Raw genomic sequence first — 16,251 nt, 5'->3', positions numbered from 1 at the left:
ATGCAGACTCTTAGTTGCGGCATGCAGGATCTAGTTCCAAGACCAGGGATGGAACCCAGGCCCCCTGCATTGCGAGTACAGAGTCTTAACCACTGGACCACCAGGGAAGTCCCATCAGTGTCAAATTTTGACTTTCAAATATTCTTTAGAATGTCTCCATTATCCTAATTTTATTTCTTTCTGTAATTTACTCATTCATCAAGCAAACATTTCTATGTGTTCTTTTTGTTCTTATTTTTCTCAGATTGTTGGCACCACTAGAAGCTGGTTTGATACAGAGAGATGGCTGAAAGTGATGGAAAAGAAAAAATTAAATGGACAACCACCATTATTATTAGCTCATCACTTAAGGTAAAAGAGGCATTTGGGCCATTGATCTTGAATTTAAAATTGAAAGCAATAGAACAATATTTTTAAATATCTTTAGCTTGATTATCCAAAGTTGTGTGAATCGGCAAGTACATAATCTAAAATGTGTTTTAAAGACAAATTATGAATGTCCCTGCATCCATTTTCCTACTTCTCTAAATATTTGAAGGTTGGAAATTTTCTAAGTTCCTTTTTTTTTCTAATAGAGATGTTGAGTGATTTTATTCTAATAGAGATGTTGAGTGATTACAGAAACAATGCATATGCACATATATATTACTTAAGGTTTTTTGAAAGGTAAACAATGGAAACTGATCTGTCTAGACTTAGTGGCCTTGGGAGGAGGCTGTCTCCCTACAGTTTGGATGGGGAGGGAATGGGAGTTGAATGCCTGAGGGCAGTTGGTCAGTCCACAACTGTTTTTAACTCCTCAGCCAACAGGATTACTCCATTGCCCTGATGTTTATCTTATGGACACCACCTAATGTCTAGAATGAAGGGGCAAGAAATGATTATTCTATGGTAAAGAGAGAGGCTAGAATAAGACTCTGAATACGATCTGTTTTATTCACCCTATCCATTCACTGCTGCCTCAAGCTGCACTTTGCTCTGTTGGCTTTAGCCATCTAGCACCATACCAAATACCCATTTAAGACAGCCTCAAGGTTCATTGGAATTTTTCATGCTTCTTTTTGTTAGGTTTCTGGAATCCATATTTCTCTCTTGTTTCTTTAGCTTTTCCAGACTGATTTTGAGAGAGGGAGACAGCAACCCATGCTAATGTGCTTGTTTTGTGCTTTCTTTTCTTTTTTCTTTCCTTTTTGTCCCACCTTTTCTTTTCTTATTATTTATTTGTTTTTTTTATTTATTTGGTTGTGTTGAGTCTTAGTTGCGGCATGTGGGATCTTCGTTGCAGCATGCAGGATCTTTCATTGTGGTGTGCAGGCTCTTCATTGTGGCACGCGGGCTTCTTTCTAGTTGTGGCGTGTGGGCTCCAGAGCGTGCAGGCTCAGTAGTTGTGGTGTGCAAGGCTCTAGAGCACACAGGTTTAGTCACCCTGTGGCATGTGGGATCTTAGTTCCCCAACCAGAGATCGAACCTGTGTCCCCTGCATTGGAAGGTGGATTCTTAACCACTGGACCACCAGGGAAGTCCCACCTTTTCTCTGTTTCTTTTTTCTCTTCTTTTTTGCCTCCTTTTGTATTGATTGGTAATTTTTTCTCATTTTTTTCTTAACTAGCTTTGAAACTAGCTAGTTTCTTAACTAGCTTTGAGGTAATTTTTTCTCAACTAGCTTTGAATGGTTTTTTTTCTTAGCTGGCTTTAAACAGCTCTATTTATGTTTTTTAATAGTTACCCTAGAAAATTTAACATGTATACTTAGCCCCACAAAATCCAAAGTAAATAATTATTTTTATCTTCCTCTTAAATGACAAACAAATCTTAGAACACTAATTCCAATCACCCTTTTCTGTATTATATTTTGTTATCATATACAGTTTATTTCTATCAATTTTTTAACTCAACAAAGTGCTATTATTTTCTAAAGTTAGCATTTGTTTAGATTTACTCATGTCTTTGTTACTTTCTTTGCTCTTCTTTTCTTCTTTTGGCTCAGACCTTCCATTTTGGATCATTTTCTTTTTTATCTGAAGAATATAATTTAGAAATTATCTAAGTGAGGATCCTCTCAGTTTTTGTTAGTATCCAAATACAGTTGACCCTTGAACAACGTGGGGTTATAGGCAGTGACTCCCTCACTCCCTCCCTCAAAACTTCACGTTTAACTTTACATTTGGCCCACTGTATCAGCAGTTCTGCATGCGAGGATTCAACCAACCTCAGATTGTATAGTACATGTATTTATAGAAAAAAATCCACATAGAAGTGGATCCACACATTTCAAACCTGTGTTGTACAAGAATCAACTATATTTTTGTCTTCCCCTTGATCTTGCAAGATGTTTTAAAAATCACTTTAATTCAGGGACAACTTACATACAATAAAATACACACATTTTAAATGTACAGCTTAATGAATTTTGACAAATGTGTATACCTGTGTAACCATCACCCCAATCAAAATATATAGAACATTTTCGTCACTCCAGAAAGTTCCTTCATGCCCTTTTGTAGTCAGTCCTTTTCCAGTTCCCCACCTCAAGCAACCATTGGTCTGATTTATCACTATAACTAGTTCTGCCTGTTGTAGAACTTCATATAAATGGAATGATACAGTTTGTACTCTTGTGTCTGGCTTCTTGCATTAAGCATAATGCTTTTGAGATTCATCCATGTTGTTACATATAACAATAATTTGTTATCTTTTCTTTGCTGGGTAATAGTGTGTTGTATGAGTGTATGCCAGTGTATCTATTCACTAATAGATATTTGGGTTGTTTCCAGTTTTTGGCTATTATGAATTAAGCTGCTCTGAACATTCATGTATGTCTCTGTTAAGATGTGTTTGAATTTCTCTTATAAATACCTAATAATGGAACTGCTGGGTTGTATGATGAGTGTATGTTTATAAGAGATTACAAACTGTTTTTCAAAGTTCACTACAAATGAACACTGAATCCATTTAACTATATAGCTATACTAAAACTAAATGCAGGGATTATGGTTTTATATTCCCATCAGCAATGTATAAGAGTTCAAGTTGCTCCAAGTTGAAAGATATTTTCCACTAGATTTACAGATATTTTCTCTCAGTGTACTGAAAATATCTTAACTGGATTTTGGCTTCTGTTGTTTTTTCTTTTGTTTGTTTTGTTTTGTTTTAACTTTTCTTTTAATATCTTCATTGGAGTATAATTGCTTTACATTGTTGTGTTAGTTGCTGCTATATAACAAAATGAATCAGCTATACATATACATATATCCCCATATCCCTTTCCTCTTGCCTCTCCCTCCCACTGTCCCTATCCCACCCCTCTAAGTGGTCACAAATCACCGAGCTGATCTCCCTGTGCTATGCGGCTGCTTCCCACTAGCTATCTATTTGACATTTGGTAGTGTATATATGTCAGTGCCACTCTCTCACTTCATCTCAGCTTCCCCTTCCCCATGTCCTCAAATCCATTCTCTACGTCTATGTCTTTTTTCCTGTCCTGCCCCTAGTTCTTCAGAATATATATATATATATATATTTTAGATTCCATACATATATGTTAGCATACAGTATTTGTTTTTCTCTTTCTGACTTACCTCACTCTGTATGACAGACTCTAGGTCCATCCACCTCACTACAAATAACTTACTTTCCTTTCTTTTTATGGCTGAATAATATTCCATTGCATACATGTGCCACATCTTCTTTATCCATTCATCTGTCGATGGACATTTAGGTTGCTTCCATGTCCTGGCTATTGTAAATAGAGCTGCAGTGAACATTGTGGTACATGACTCTTTTTGAATTGTGGTTTTTTCAGGGTATATGCCCAGTACTGGGATTGCTGGGTTATATGGTAGCTCTATTTTTAGTTTTTTAAGGAACCTCCATACTGTTCTCCATAGTGGCTGCATCAATTTACATTCCCACCAACAGTGCAAGAGGGTTCCCTTTTCTCCACACCCTCTCCAGCATTTATTGTTTGTAGATCTTTTGATGATGGCCGTTCTGACTGGTGTGAGGGGATACCTCATTGTAGTTTTGATGTGCATTTGTCTAATGATTAGTGACGTTGAGCATGCGTTCATGTGTTTGTTGGCAATCTGTATATCTTCTCTGGAGAAATGTCTATTTAGGTTTTCTGCCCATTTTTGGATTTTTTTTTTTGTTTTTTTGATATTGAGCTGCATAAGCTGCTTGTATATTTTGGAGATTAATCCTTTGTCAGTTGCTTCGTTTGCAAATATTTTCTCCCATTCTGAGGGTTGTCTTTTTGTCTTGTTTATGGTTTCCTTTCCTGTGCAAAAGCTTTTTTTTTTTTTTGCGGTACACGGGCCTCTCACTGTTGTGGCCTCTCCCGTTGAGGAACCAGGCTCCGGATGCGCAGGCTAGGCGGCCATGGCTCATGGGCCCAGCTGCTCCACAGCATGTGGGATCGTCCTGGACCAGGGCACAAACCCGTGTCCCCTGCATCGGCAGGCGGACTGTCAACCACTGCGCCACCAGGGAAGCCCTGTGCAAAAGCTTTCAAGTTTCATTAGGTCCCATTTGTTTATTTTTGTTTTTATTTCAGTTTCTCTAGGAGGTGGGTCAAAAAGGATCTTACTGTGATTTATAGAGTGTTCTGCCTCTGTTTCCTGCCTATGTTTTCCTCTAAGAGTTTTATAGTGTCTGGCCTTACATTTAGGTTTTTAATCCATTTTGAATTTATTTTTGTGTATGGTGCTAGGGAGTGTTCTAATTTCATTCTTTTACATGTAGTTGTCCAGTTTTCCCAGCATGACTTATTGAAGAGGCTGTCTTTTCTCCATTGTATATTCTTGCCTCCTTTATCAAAGATAAGGTGACCATAGGTGTGTGGGTTTATCTCTGGGCTATCCTGTTCCATTGATTTATATTTCTGTTTTTGTGCCAGTACCATACTGTCTTGAATACTGTAGCTTTGCAGTATAGTCTGAAGTCAGGGAGCCTGATTCCTCCAGCTCCATTTTTCTTTCTCAAGATTGCTCTGGCTAAAACTTCCAAAACGTTGTTGAATAATAGTGGTGAGAGTGGACATCCTTGTCTTGTTCCTGATCTTAGTGGAAATGGTTTCAGGTTTTCACCATTGAAAACGATATTGGCTGTGGGTTTGTCGTATATGGCCTCTATTCTGTTGCAGTAAGTTCCCTCTATGCCTATTTTCTGGAGAGTTTTTATCATAAATGGGTGTTGAATTTTGTCAAAGGCTTTTTCTGCATCTATTGAGATGATCCTATGGTTTTTATCCTTCAATTTGTTAATATGGTGTATCACATTGATTGATTTGTGTATATTAAAGAATCCTTGCATTCCTGGGATAAACCCCACTTGATCATGGTGTATGGTCCTTTTAATGTGCTGTTGGATTCTGTTTCCTAGTATTTTATTGAGGATTTTGCATCTATGTTCATCAGTGATATTGGCCTGTAGTTTCCTTTCTTTGTGACATCGTCTGGTTTTGGTATCAGAGTGAGGGTGGCCTCGTAGAATGAGTTTGGGAGTGTTCCTCCCTCTACTATAGTTTGGAAGAGTTTGAGAAGGATAGGTGTTAGCTCTTCTCTAAATGTTTGATAGAATTCGCCTGAGAATCCATCAGGTCCTGGGCTTTTCTTTGCTGGAAGATTTTTAATCAAGTCTCAATTTCAGTGCTTGTGATTGGTCTGTTTATATTTTCTCTTTCTTCCTGGTTCAGTCTCAGAAGGTTGTGCTTTTCTACGAATTTGTCTATTTCTTCCAAGTTGTCCATTTTATTGGCATATAGTTGCTTGTAGTAATCTCTCATGATCTTTGTATTTCTGCACTGTCAGTTGTTACTTCTCTTTTTTTATTTCTAATTCTATTTGAGTCTGTTTGAGTTTTCTCCTTTTTTTTCTTGATGAGTCTGGCTAATGGTTTATCAATTTTGTTTATCTTCTCAAAGAACCAGTTTTTAGATTTATTAATCTTTGCTATTGTTTCCTTCATTTCTTTTTCATTTATTTCTGATCTGATCTTTATGATTGCTTTCCTTCTGCCAACTTTGGGAGCTTTTTTGTTCTTCGTTCTCTAATTGCTTTAGGTGTAAGTTTATGTTGTTTATTTGAGATGTTTCTTGTTTCATAAGGTAGGATTGTGTTGCTATAAATGTCCCTCTTAGAACTGCTTTTGCTGCATCCCATAGGTTTTGGGTCGTCGTGTTTTCATTGTCATTTGTTTCTAGGTACTTTTTGATTTCATCTTTGATTTCTTCAGTGATCTCTTGGTTATTAAGCAGTGTATTGTTTAGCCTCCATGTATTTGTACTTTTTAGAGATTTTTTCCTGTAATTGATATCTAGTCTCATAGCGTTGTGGTCAGAAAAGATACTTGATATGTTTTCAATTTTCTTAAATTTACCAAGGCTTAATTTGTGACCCAAGATATGATCTATCCTGGAGAATGTTCATGAGTACTTGAGAAGAAAGTGTATTCTGTTGTTTTTGGATGGAATGTCCTATAAATATCAATTAGGTCCATCTTGTTTAATGTATCCTTTAAAGCTTGTGTTTCCTTATTTATTTTCGTTTTGGATGATCTGTCCATTGGTGAAAGTGGGGTGTTAAAGTCCCCTACAATGACTGTGTTACTGTCGATTTCCCCTTTTATAATTGAATACTTTTGCCTTATGTATTGAGGTGCTCCTATGTTGGGTGCATAAATATTTACAATTGTTATATCTTCTTCTTGGATCGATCCCTTGATCATTATGTAGTGTTCTTCTTTGTCTCATGTAATAGTCTTTATTTTAAAGTCTGTTTTGTCTGATATGAGAATTGCTACTCCAGCTTTCTTTTGATTTCCATTTGCATGGAATGTCTTTTTCCATCCCCTCACTTTCAGTCTGTATGTGTCCCTAGGTCTGAAGTGTGTCTCTTGTAGACAGTATGTATACGGGTTTTGTTTTTGTATCCATTCAGCCAGTCTACGTCTTTTGGTTGGAGCATTTAATCCATTTACATTTAAGGCAGTTATCGATATGTATGTTCCTATTACCATTTTCTTAATTGTTTTGGGTTTGTTATTATAGGTCTTTTCCTTCTCTTGTGTTTCCTGCCTAGAGAAGTTCCTTTAGCATTTGTTATAAAGCTGATTTGGTGGTGCTGAATTCTCTTAGCTTTTGCTTGTCTGTAAAGTTTTTAATTTCTCCATCAAATCTGAATGAGATCCTTGCTGGGTAGAGTAATCTTGGTTGTAAGTTTTTCCCTTTCATCACTTTCAGTATGATCTGCCACTCCCTTCTGGCTTGCAGAGTTTCTGCTGAAAGCTCAGCTGTTAACCTTGTGGGGCTTCCCTTGTATATTATTTGTTGTTTTTCCCTTGCTGATTTTAATATTTTTCTTTGTATTTAATTTTTGATAGTTTGATTAATATGTGTCTTGGCATGTTTCTCCTTGGATTTATCCTCTCTGCACTTCCTGGACTTGATTGACTATTTCCTTTCCCATATTAGTGGAGTTTTCAACTATAATCTCTTGAAATATTTTCTCAGTCCCTTTCTTTTTCTCTTCTTCTTCTGGGACCCCTATAATTCGAATGTTGTTGTGTTTAATGTTGTCCAAGAAGTCTCTGAGACTGTCCTCAATTCTTTTCATTCTTTTTTCTTTATTCTTCTCTGCAGTAGTTATTTCCACTATTTTATTTTCCAGGAAACTTATCCTTTCTTCTTCCTCAGTTATTCTACTATTGCTTCCTTCTAGAGAATTTTTAATTTCATTTATTGTGCTGTTTATCATAGTTGTTTGCTTTTCAGTTCTTCTTTGTCCTTGTTGAACATTTCATGTATTTTCTCCATTCTATTTCCAAGATTTTGGATCATCTTTACTATCATTACTCTGAATTCTTTGTCAGGTAGACTGCCTATTTCCTCTTCATTTTTTTGGTCTGGTGGGTTTTTACCTTGCTCCTTCATCTGCTGTGTGTTTCTCTGTCTTCTCATTTTGCTTAACTTACTGTGTTTGGGGTCTCCTTTTCACAGGCTGCAGGTTTGTAGTTCCCATTGTTTTTGGTGTCTGCCCCCAGTGGGTAAGGTTGGTTCAGTGGGTTGTGTAGCCTTCCTGGTGCAGGCGACTAGTGCCTGTGTTCTGGTGGATGAGGCTGGATCTTGTCTTTCTGGTGAGCAGCACCGCGTCTGGTGGTGTGTTTTGGGGTGTCTGTGACCTTATTATGATTTTAGGCAGCCTCTCTGCTAATGGGTGGGGTTGTGTTCCTGTCTTGCTAGTTGACTGGCATAGGGTGTCCATCACTGTAGCTTCCTGCTCGTTGAGTGGAGCTGGTCTTAGTGTTTAGATGGAGATTTCTGGGAGAGCTCTCGCCGTTTGATATTACGTGGAGCCAAGAGGTCTCTGGTGGACCAGTGTCCTGAACTTGGCTCTCCCACCTCACAGGCACAGGCCTGACACCCAGCCGGAGCACCAAGACTCTGTCAGCCACACAGCTCAGAAGAAAAGGGAGAAAAAAAGAAGGAAAGAAAAATATAATAAAGTTATTAAAATAAAAATTATTAATTAAATAATTTTAAAAAATAGTAAGAAGAAAAGAAAATAGAAAGAAAGAAGAGAGCAACCAAACCAAGAAACCAAATCCACCAATGATAACAAGTGCTAAAAGCTATGCTAAAAAACAAACAAAAACAAAAACAAAAAAAAACCAAAAATGGACAGAGAGAACCGTAGGACAAATGGTAAAAGCAAAGCTATACAGACAAAATCACACAAAGAAGCATACACATACACACTCACAAAAAGAGAAAAAGGAAAAAAATATATATATCATTGCCCCTGAAGTCCACCATCTCAGTTTTGGGATGATTCGTTGTCTAGTCAGGTATTCCACAGATGCAGGGTACATCAAGTTGATTGTGGAGCTTTAATCCACTGCTCCTGAGACTGCTGAGAGATTTCCCTTTCTCTTCTTTGTTCGCACGGCTCCTGGGGTTCAGCTTTGGATTTGGCCCCGCCTCTGTGTGTAGGTTGCCTGGGCGTCTGTTCTTCGCTCAGACAGGATGGTGTTAAAGGAGCAGCTGATTCGGGGGCTCTGGCTCACTCAGGCTGGGGGGAGGGAGGGGTACGGAATGCAAGGTGAGCCTGCAGCGGCAGAGGCCGTCATAACATTGCACCAGCCTGAGGCGCGCTGTTCGTTCTCCAGGGGAAGTTGTCCCTGGATCACAGGACCCTGGCAGTGGCGGGCTGCACAGGTTCCCTGGAGGGGAGGTGTGGCTAGTGACCTGTGCTTGCACACAGGCTTCTTGGTGGCTGCAGCAGCAGCCTTAGCATCTCATGCCTGTCTCTGGTATCTGCGCTGATAGCCGCGGCTCACGCCCATTTTTGGAGCTTGTTTAGGCGGTGCTCTGAATCCCCTCTCCTCGTGCACCCGGAAACAATGGTCTCTTGCCTCTAAGGCAGCTCCAGACTTTTTCCCAGACTCCCTCCCGGCTAGCTATGGCGCACTAGCACCCTTCAGGCTGTGTTCACACAGCCAACCCCAGTCCTCTCCCTCGGATCTGACCTCGGAAGCCTGAGCCTCGGCTCCCAGCCCCCACCCGCCCTGGTGGGTGAGCAGACAAGCCTCTTGGGCTGGTGAGTTCTGGTCGGCACTGATCCTCTGTGCGGGAATCTCTCCACTTTGCCCTCTGCACCCCTGTTGCTGCGCTCTTCTCCATGGCTCTGAAGCTTCCCCACTCCGCCACTTGCAGTCTCTGCCCGCGAAGGGGCTTCCTGGTGTGTGGAAACTTTTCCTCCTTCACAGCTCCCTCCCAGTGGTGCAGGTCCCATCTTTATTCGTTTGTCTCTGCTTTTTCTTTTTCCTTTTGCCCCACCCAGGTACATGGGGAGTTTCTTGCCTTTTGGGAAGTCTGAGGTCTTCTGCCAGCGTTCAGTAGGTGTTCTGTAGTAGTTGTTCCACGTGTAGATATATTTCTGATGTATTTGTGGGGAGGAAGGTGATCTCCACGTCTCACTCCTCCACCATCTTGAAGGTCTCCCTCAGTGTTTCCCAGTCTTATTTGAATAAGGAACATTTTTTAATATCTCATGGGACTAATATTTAATGAAACATAATTTGGAAAATCTAGTCTTAGCTCCTTGTTATGTTGAAAACTTAACTCTTGAACTTACCTATTTTTTCGTAATTCAGTACTTTCTAATTTTAACTTTATTATTTTCTTCTACTATTTTCTTTATACTTCTCTTAGTTGGCTCCTGGATAGGATAGAATTGAAATTCATCAGCGTGGCATACATGGTCCTAATTATCTGCCATCAGTTATTCCTAACACTGTCTCCAAATTAACTGACTCATACACAACTAACACACTTAAAAGAATCATACTTTCAGGTCTGAATGCCTTTGTCTATGTTTTCTGTCTACGTTCTTCTCACATTTGTCTTCTTCCTTCACTTGTCTGCTTAATAAACTGTTTTCCATTTAAAAGATTTGCCTCGGGCTTCCCTGGTGGCGCAATGGTTGAGAGTCACCTGCCGATGCAGGGGACACGGGTTTGTGCCCCGGTCCAGGAAGATCCCACATGCCACGGAGCAGCTGGTCCCATGAGCCATGGCCGCTGAGCATGTACGTCCGGAGCCTGTGCTCCACAACGGGAGAGGCCACAACAGTGAGAGGCCCGCGTACCGCAAAAAAAAAAAAAAAAGATTTGCCTCAAATTTTATGAAACTTTCCTGATTCATATCTGTTACATCCTTTTATATAGTTTCTGGTTCTTTGCCAAAATTCTTAACCTTGCCTTTCATCTCCTTGAACATAGTAAACAGCTATTTTAAAGTATATACATGGTATCTTTACTATATGTATCCCCTATGACTGCTTCTATTACCTGTTGTTTTTCATAGTTCTCTTTCATGTAATTTTGTTTTTGTATGTCTGATTATTTTTAACTGTGTGTTGGAATTTGTATTTGAAAAATTGTTTGTGGAAATAATTTGAGGCCTAGAATAGTTTTATATTCCTCTAGAGAAAACTTAATTCTGCGAGAGAATTAAACCTCTAATGCCCTAAGCAGGGTTGCCAGATAATACAGGACACTCAGTTAAATCTGAGTTTCAGATAAACAATGAATTTAGTGTAAGTTCATCCCAAATATTGCACAGGACATACTTATATCAAAAAATTATGTTGTTTATATGAAATTCAAATTTAACTGGATGTTCTATTTTTTTATTTGCTAATCTGGCAACCCAAGCCCTAAGGCTTCTATTGTATGTAATAAAGGAGCTTATCTCCTGTTCATTTAGATGATACTAGTTATGTGAGAATTGAGAAAATAATCATTCAGATAATTTTCTTTGTTCTGTAGTTGAAATGAGGAGACCTAATTGAGAAGGGTCCCTCTAGGGAGTGCTTCTGCAAGGTACTTGGGAGCACTAGTAACACAGTATCACTTTAATACAATTTTAAGGATTGAAATGGTTTGAAGCTAGGCTGCAGCCCCTGTGAGAGCTGTTCTACTTTTGTCAAAAGCTCTGTTCAGCCTCTCATCTCTCTTCCTGAACTGACAGATGCCCTCAGGAAAAAAAATCAGCTAAGTGCTGATCTCTTATCTTTGAATTTCTGTATAGGTCTTGGTCTTGTAATTTTTCACTATCCTGCTAACTCTCTGATGCATTCAAGATTTTTTAAACTTTCCAGCTTTTCTAGTTGCCTTCAGCAGGAGGGTTGGCCTAAATTACTTAATCTGCCATCACTGGACTCAATGTGTAATTTTAAAACAGCAGAAGAAAACTCATGCGAAGAGTCTTTATTGAACTCTAGGTCAGGATCTGTTTGAGTACCGTAAAATACTCTTTTTAGGAAGGAAGGGAATCAAATATTCTATATCTAGAATACTTGATATTCTAGATATATTTAAGTATGCTTAAAATATACATGTTCTGAGGCTAAATATAAAGTTTATATAAGGGATTTTTATCTACTTGGAGACTAACAAGCTTGAGTTTTAACCAATTCATAAATAGTATAAACCACGTCTATTTTAGTGCTTTGGGTAATATCTAATTACGTGGGTAGAATAGAAAATTAGATGAATTTTGAAACGCTTAGTATTTAAACCAAAAGTCCTATTGCTGTCTTCATGTTTTCTAACTCACCTAAGGCTTAAAACATTTGAAAAGTATACTAACTGTAATGTAAACATGAATTGGAGAATTGGTTGTCTCCTTGTGGTACTGTGTATGGCACTTCATGGTTCTGTCAAGCATCTAAGAAAGAACCACCATACACCTTCTATTTATACATTAATATGTGTCAGAATCCATCTTCAAGTTGTTTTTCAAAGAGAAGTTTGTGTTTGCTCTTATAGTTTAATTCTTTAATACTGTCCTTATTTTCTTCCCTAAGTAACATAACTAGTACACAACTCATTTCCAAACCACAGTGTGTTTCAAAACTAAATATTTTTAGCTTTTTTTTAATTTTTTTTCTCCATAGAGAGCACATTTGGTATCTCTGTTGATGATCAAATCTTTAAGTGGTATAGTTATAAAAGAAGCTATTAAACTTATTTTAATTTTTTGATTAGCTTTAATTAAACTCTTTAAAACATGTCTTAAGTTTGTATTTCTGAAAATTTTTTTAAGAGTTATGAAGTTGCAACCGCCCTAGAAAATCGAAGCCATAAGGTTCGGTATTCAGATTCAGTGGAAAATGGATCAATTATATTTTCTCTTTCTGGTACAGTATATTTGCTAACTTCCTTGATTTAAGTTTCTTAATAAATAAGTAAGTGTAAATTCTAATAATTTGGTAGTTCAGTAACTAAGTAATAAGCTTAAGGTGTTACCTTTTGGCAGAGGTAAATGTATAAAACTTTGTTACTGCTGCAAAAGCAGTACATATGGCCAATTACAAAATATATTCCTTTTTAGATTACAATTGTTGAACTAAAGCTGAACCAGTGGAGTCTGGTAGAGGATGGTACAAACTACTTGCTTTGGAACGAAGTTGAAAATAGAACAAAGCCACCCTCCGCAACAGTCAATACTTAAAATATTACCCATATTAACAGAGGCCAACATCATGATATTGGTCAAAATCCATATACAAAAACAATATAGAAGAATGTTTTTCATAATTTTGTACAAGAGTTTGCTGAACATAATATTGATATAAACAAATACTAACTAAAGGAAACAAATGGGGACAAATGTTTCTGAAATCATAAAACTGTACAACTGTGAGTCATGGGCAAAGTACAGGAAGGAATTAGATTAGGATATGAGAAAGCTAGGGACATGGGAAGGAGGCAGCTCCACTTGTGCTTGGAAAATGACAGAAGTGATAAAAAAAAAAACATGGAGGTGAAGGATTTTATTAGGATGGTTACAAACAGACCTGTACTCTAGCAGAAATTTTGGAAGACAGGCACTTTCAAAAGTTCCTAGAAATAGACCTCCAGGCTGAAAATGGCCCAACCTCAAATTCATCTTTCCCGGTTGAATAGAGAGCCCTATATGCATTCTCTTATTTAATCCTTTCAACAAACCTATCAAAGAACTATTATTCCAGCCTTACAGATGAAGAAATTTAGGTTCAGAGATATTATATAAATTTTTAGCTCAGGTTGATTCAATTAGTATAATCACATAGTAGCTTTCCTCAGACTGTGTCCTCCCCTCATCTTTTAAAGAGCCAAGTAGATTGTTTCCCTTCTGGACCATTCTTATAGGCCTGATACTGTTTCAGAGATCCTAGATATCTGCTTACTATTTTAATTTATATAATAGTTTATGTTCTGATATAAAAGATTCTCCAAAAAATAACTAAAGGCTTGCTTAAAACAACTTTTCTTTAGTTGATTTCCAGCTTTTAAAAATCATAACATGAAAAATTAACATGTAACTAAAATTAGGCATTACTTTCATTGTGGACAGTGACTTAGAGGGAAAAAAAAAAAAGGTTACTGACCAAGAAAGGGTTTTTCCCTTAAATATTTAGATTAAGTCATCCTTTTATATACAGAGCACTTCAAAGAACTACCTAATTATTTTGTCATGTAAGACTTTCATTATGGTAATTTCCATTTGTTATGGGTTTAGGGCCTGGACACTTACAGCTATGTTTTACTTATAGTTATTTTTGTTGATTTTACTGAGTTTACAAAAAAAAATTTTATCAGTATGACCAAGTGACATTTTATATTACACTCACCTTTCCTAGGAGTTGCATTTTTATTGATGGATGCTAAAAAATGCTTTATGTCTGCTGAAGAAACATTTCTAGCCAAAATTGAGAAGTTTATTAACATTCACCGAAATAGTTTTTTGGTTCTGTCTGCTGCCCTGCATGGGCCTGAGGAATGGAAACTGATGTTCAGGATTCAGCAGAGGTATGGACAACAGCACTACAGACCTATTTTCCTGAAATTATTTTATTTACTTCGATTCTGAATTATATTAGGCAAGCGAATTATGTTTTTCCAAAAGGTAAACTTTATAATGTTAACCTGTCCTATTTAATAAAATGCAGGCCAAATAGCTAGTCTATGAATCAGGGTGACAAGTTTCAGAGTGCATGCTGATTTATGGGATTCTCCAGCAAGAGTAAATCAGAAGTGAACACTTCTTAGTCAATTAAGTTCTGGCTGTAAAGCGATATCAAATCCTCTGTGGAATAAGGCAGGCATGAATGAATAAACAAATGACAAACAATAAGAGGTTTGTCTCTTCTTTCCACTTAACAGATGTAAGTCATATCAACTATTTAACTTTTGAATTTTTTTTTTCCAGATTCCTGGGTAGTAACCTACGGATACTTCCAGTACACAACACAATAAATGCTATTAATCTTATGTGCACCATAGCTAAGGTAAGTCACCTGAGGAAAATGACATACATACATACACACTGATACACTTTAAGGTTCTTGACTTCAAAATGCACACCCTCTTCGGTAGAACTGACAAATATTCTACTTCTGTTCCCCTCAGAGAAGTTGCTATTTCCAACACATGCAACTCTTTACCAAGCCTGAACTTAGCCTCTCAAGTCTTCTCAATTTATTTCCAGTACCAACTACCAGGATCACTCATTTAGGGCCAAAAGAGCATTTGGCCATATATATACAGTGTTGGCCCTATTGGTTACTTAAATCTTCTTTCAAATTCTAAAGTATAAATATTGGTAGTCATGAACTGTCAGAGTGCATACATACTATTTTATAACTTCACTGGTTATCCACTTTCTTTTCATACTTATTCTCCTCTGTAAAGTGTGCTCCCAACTCCCACAGGCAGAGTTAGGTGTTCCTTACTCTTATACTTGGAACAGATCTCTGTTGAAGCAATTCTTAATAGTATTCTATTTTTTGGCTTGCACATCTGAAATCTCTTAAAGACAGAGATCAGGTATTTTTCTATTACTCTAATAACCCATACACAATACTGATTGATGCTTGTTGAATAAATAATGTTAGGTATTTTATGATGTGACCCTGTAAAAATACCTTATTTCTCAAATAATATTGCATGTTTATATCTTCTTCCAGATCACCTCCAAACCACACATAGATAGCATCTGCTACAGAATGATAACAACTAAAGCTTACATCATTGAGCAAAGTCCAGTTTGGAAAACACTTCAAAAGATAAAACTGAGTAGTGATACATTTAACCCAAATTAGATTATCAATTACAAATGTTCTTTTGGAAGAATATTAAAATAAAATACATACAATTAAAAATGATTTTAATTTCAGGAGTTCTGTTACTTCCTTTAATAATGTTCAGAAAAGGGACTTCCCTGGTGGCACAGTGGTTGGGCAACCGTCTGCCAATGCAGGGTACATGGGTTCAATCCCTGGTCCAGGAGGATCCCACATGCCACGGAGCAACTAAGCCCGTGCGCCACAACTACTGAGCCTGCACGCCACAACTACTGAAGCCCGCAGGCCCTAGAGCCCATATGCCACAACTACTGAGCCCACGCACCACAAATACTGAAGCCTGTGCGCTCTAGGGCCCACGTGTCGCAACTGCTGAGCTCGCATGCTGCAACTACTGAAGCTTGTGTGCACCCAGACCCTGTGCTCTGCAACAAGAGAAGCCACCACAATGAGAAGCCCACACATCGCAAGGAAGAGCAGCCCCCACTCCCTGCAACTAGAGAAAGCCCATGCACAGCAATGAAGACCGAATGCAGCCCAAAAAAAAAAATGCAGTATCTGCAAAATGCAATAAAAAATGAGGTATATAAAAAAAAAGTTCATAAAAAATTGGTACATATAT

The 16,251-nt window shown here is 37.8% G+C and overlaps 1 protein-coding gene across 1 annotated transcript; it reads left to right on the top strand.

Annotated features, from left to right (window-relative positions):
- Positions 1–282: 282 nt before the first annotated feature.
- LOC309979051 (protein SPO16 homolog) lies at positions 283–15,647 on the top strand (the record flags this gene model as incomplete). Its single annotated transcript, XM_082865622.1, has 5 exons — positions 283–351; positions 12,608–12,701; positions 14,187–14,355; positions 14,756–14,834; positions 15,513–15,647. 5 exons carry the CDS (start codon positions 283–285, stop codon positions 15,645–15,647), a joined length of 546 nt encoding a protein of 181 aa, XP_082721748.1.
- Positions 15,648–16,251: the final 604 nt, after the last annotated feature.

The sequence above is a fragment of the Leucopleurus acutus genome (assembly GCF_964270905.1).
Source record: "Leucopleurus acutus genome assembly, chromosome: 2".
Lineage (NCBI taxonomy): Eukaryota > Metazoa > Chordata > Mammalia > Artiodactyla > Delphinidae > Leucopleurus > Leucopleurus acutus.
Note: the sequence above shows the minus strand (reverse complement) of the source record. Positions and strands in the feature narration are given on the sequence as shown.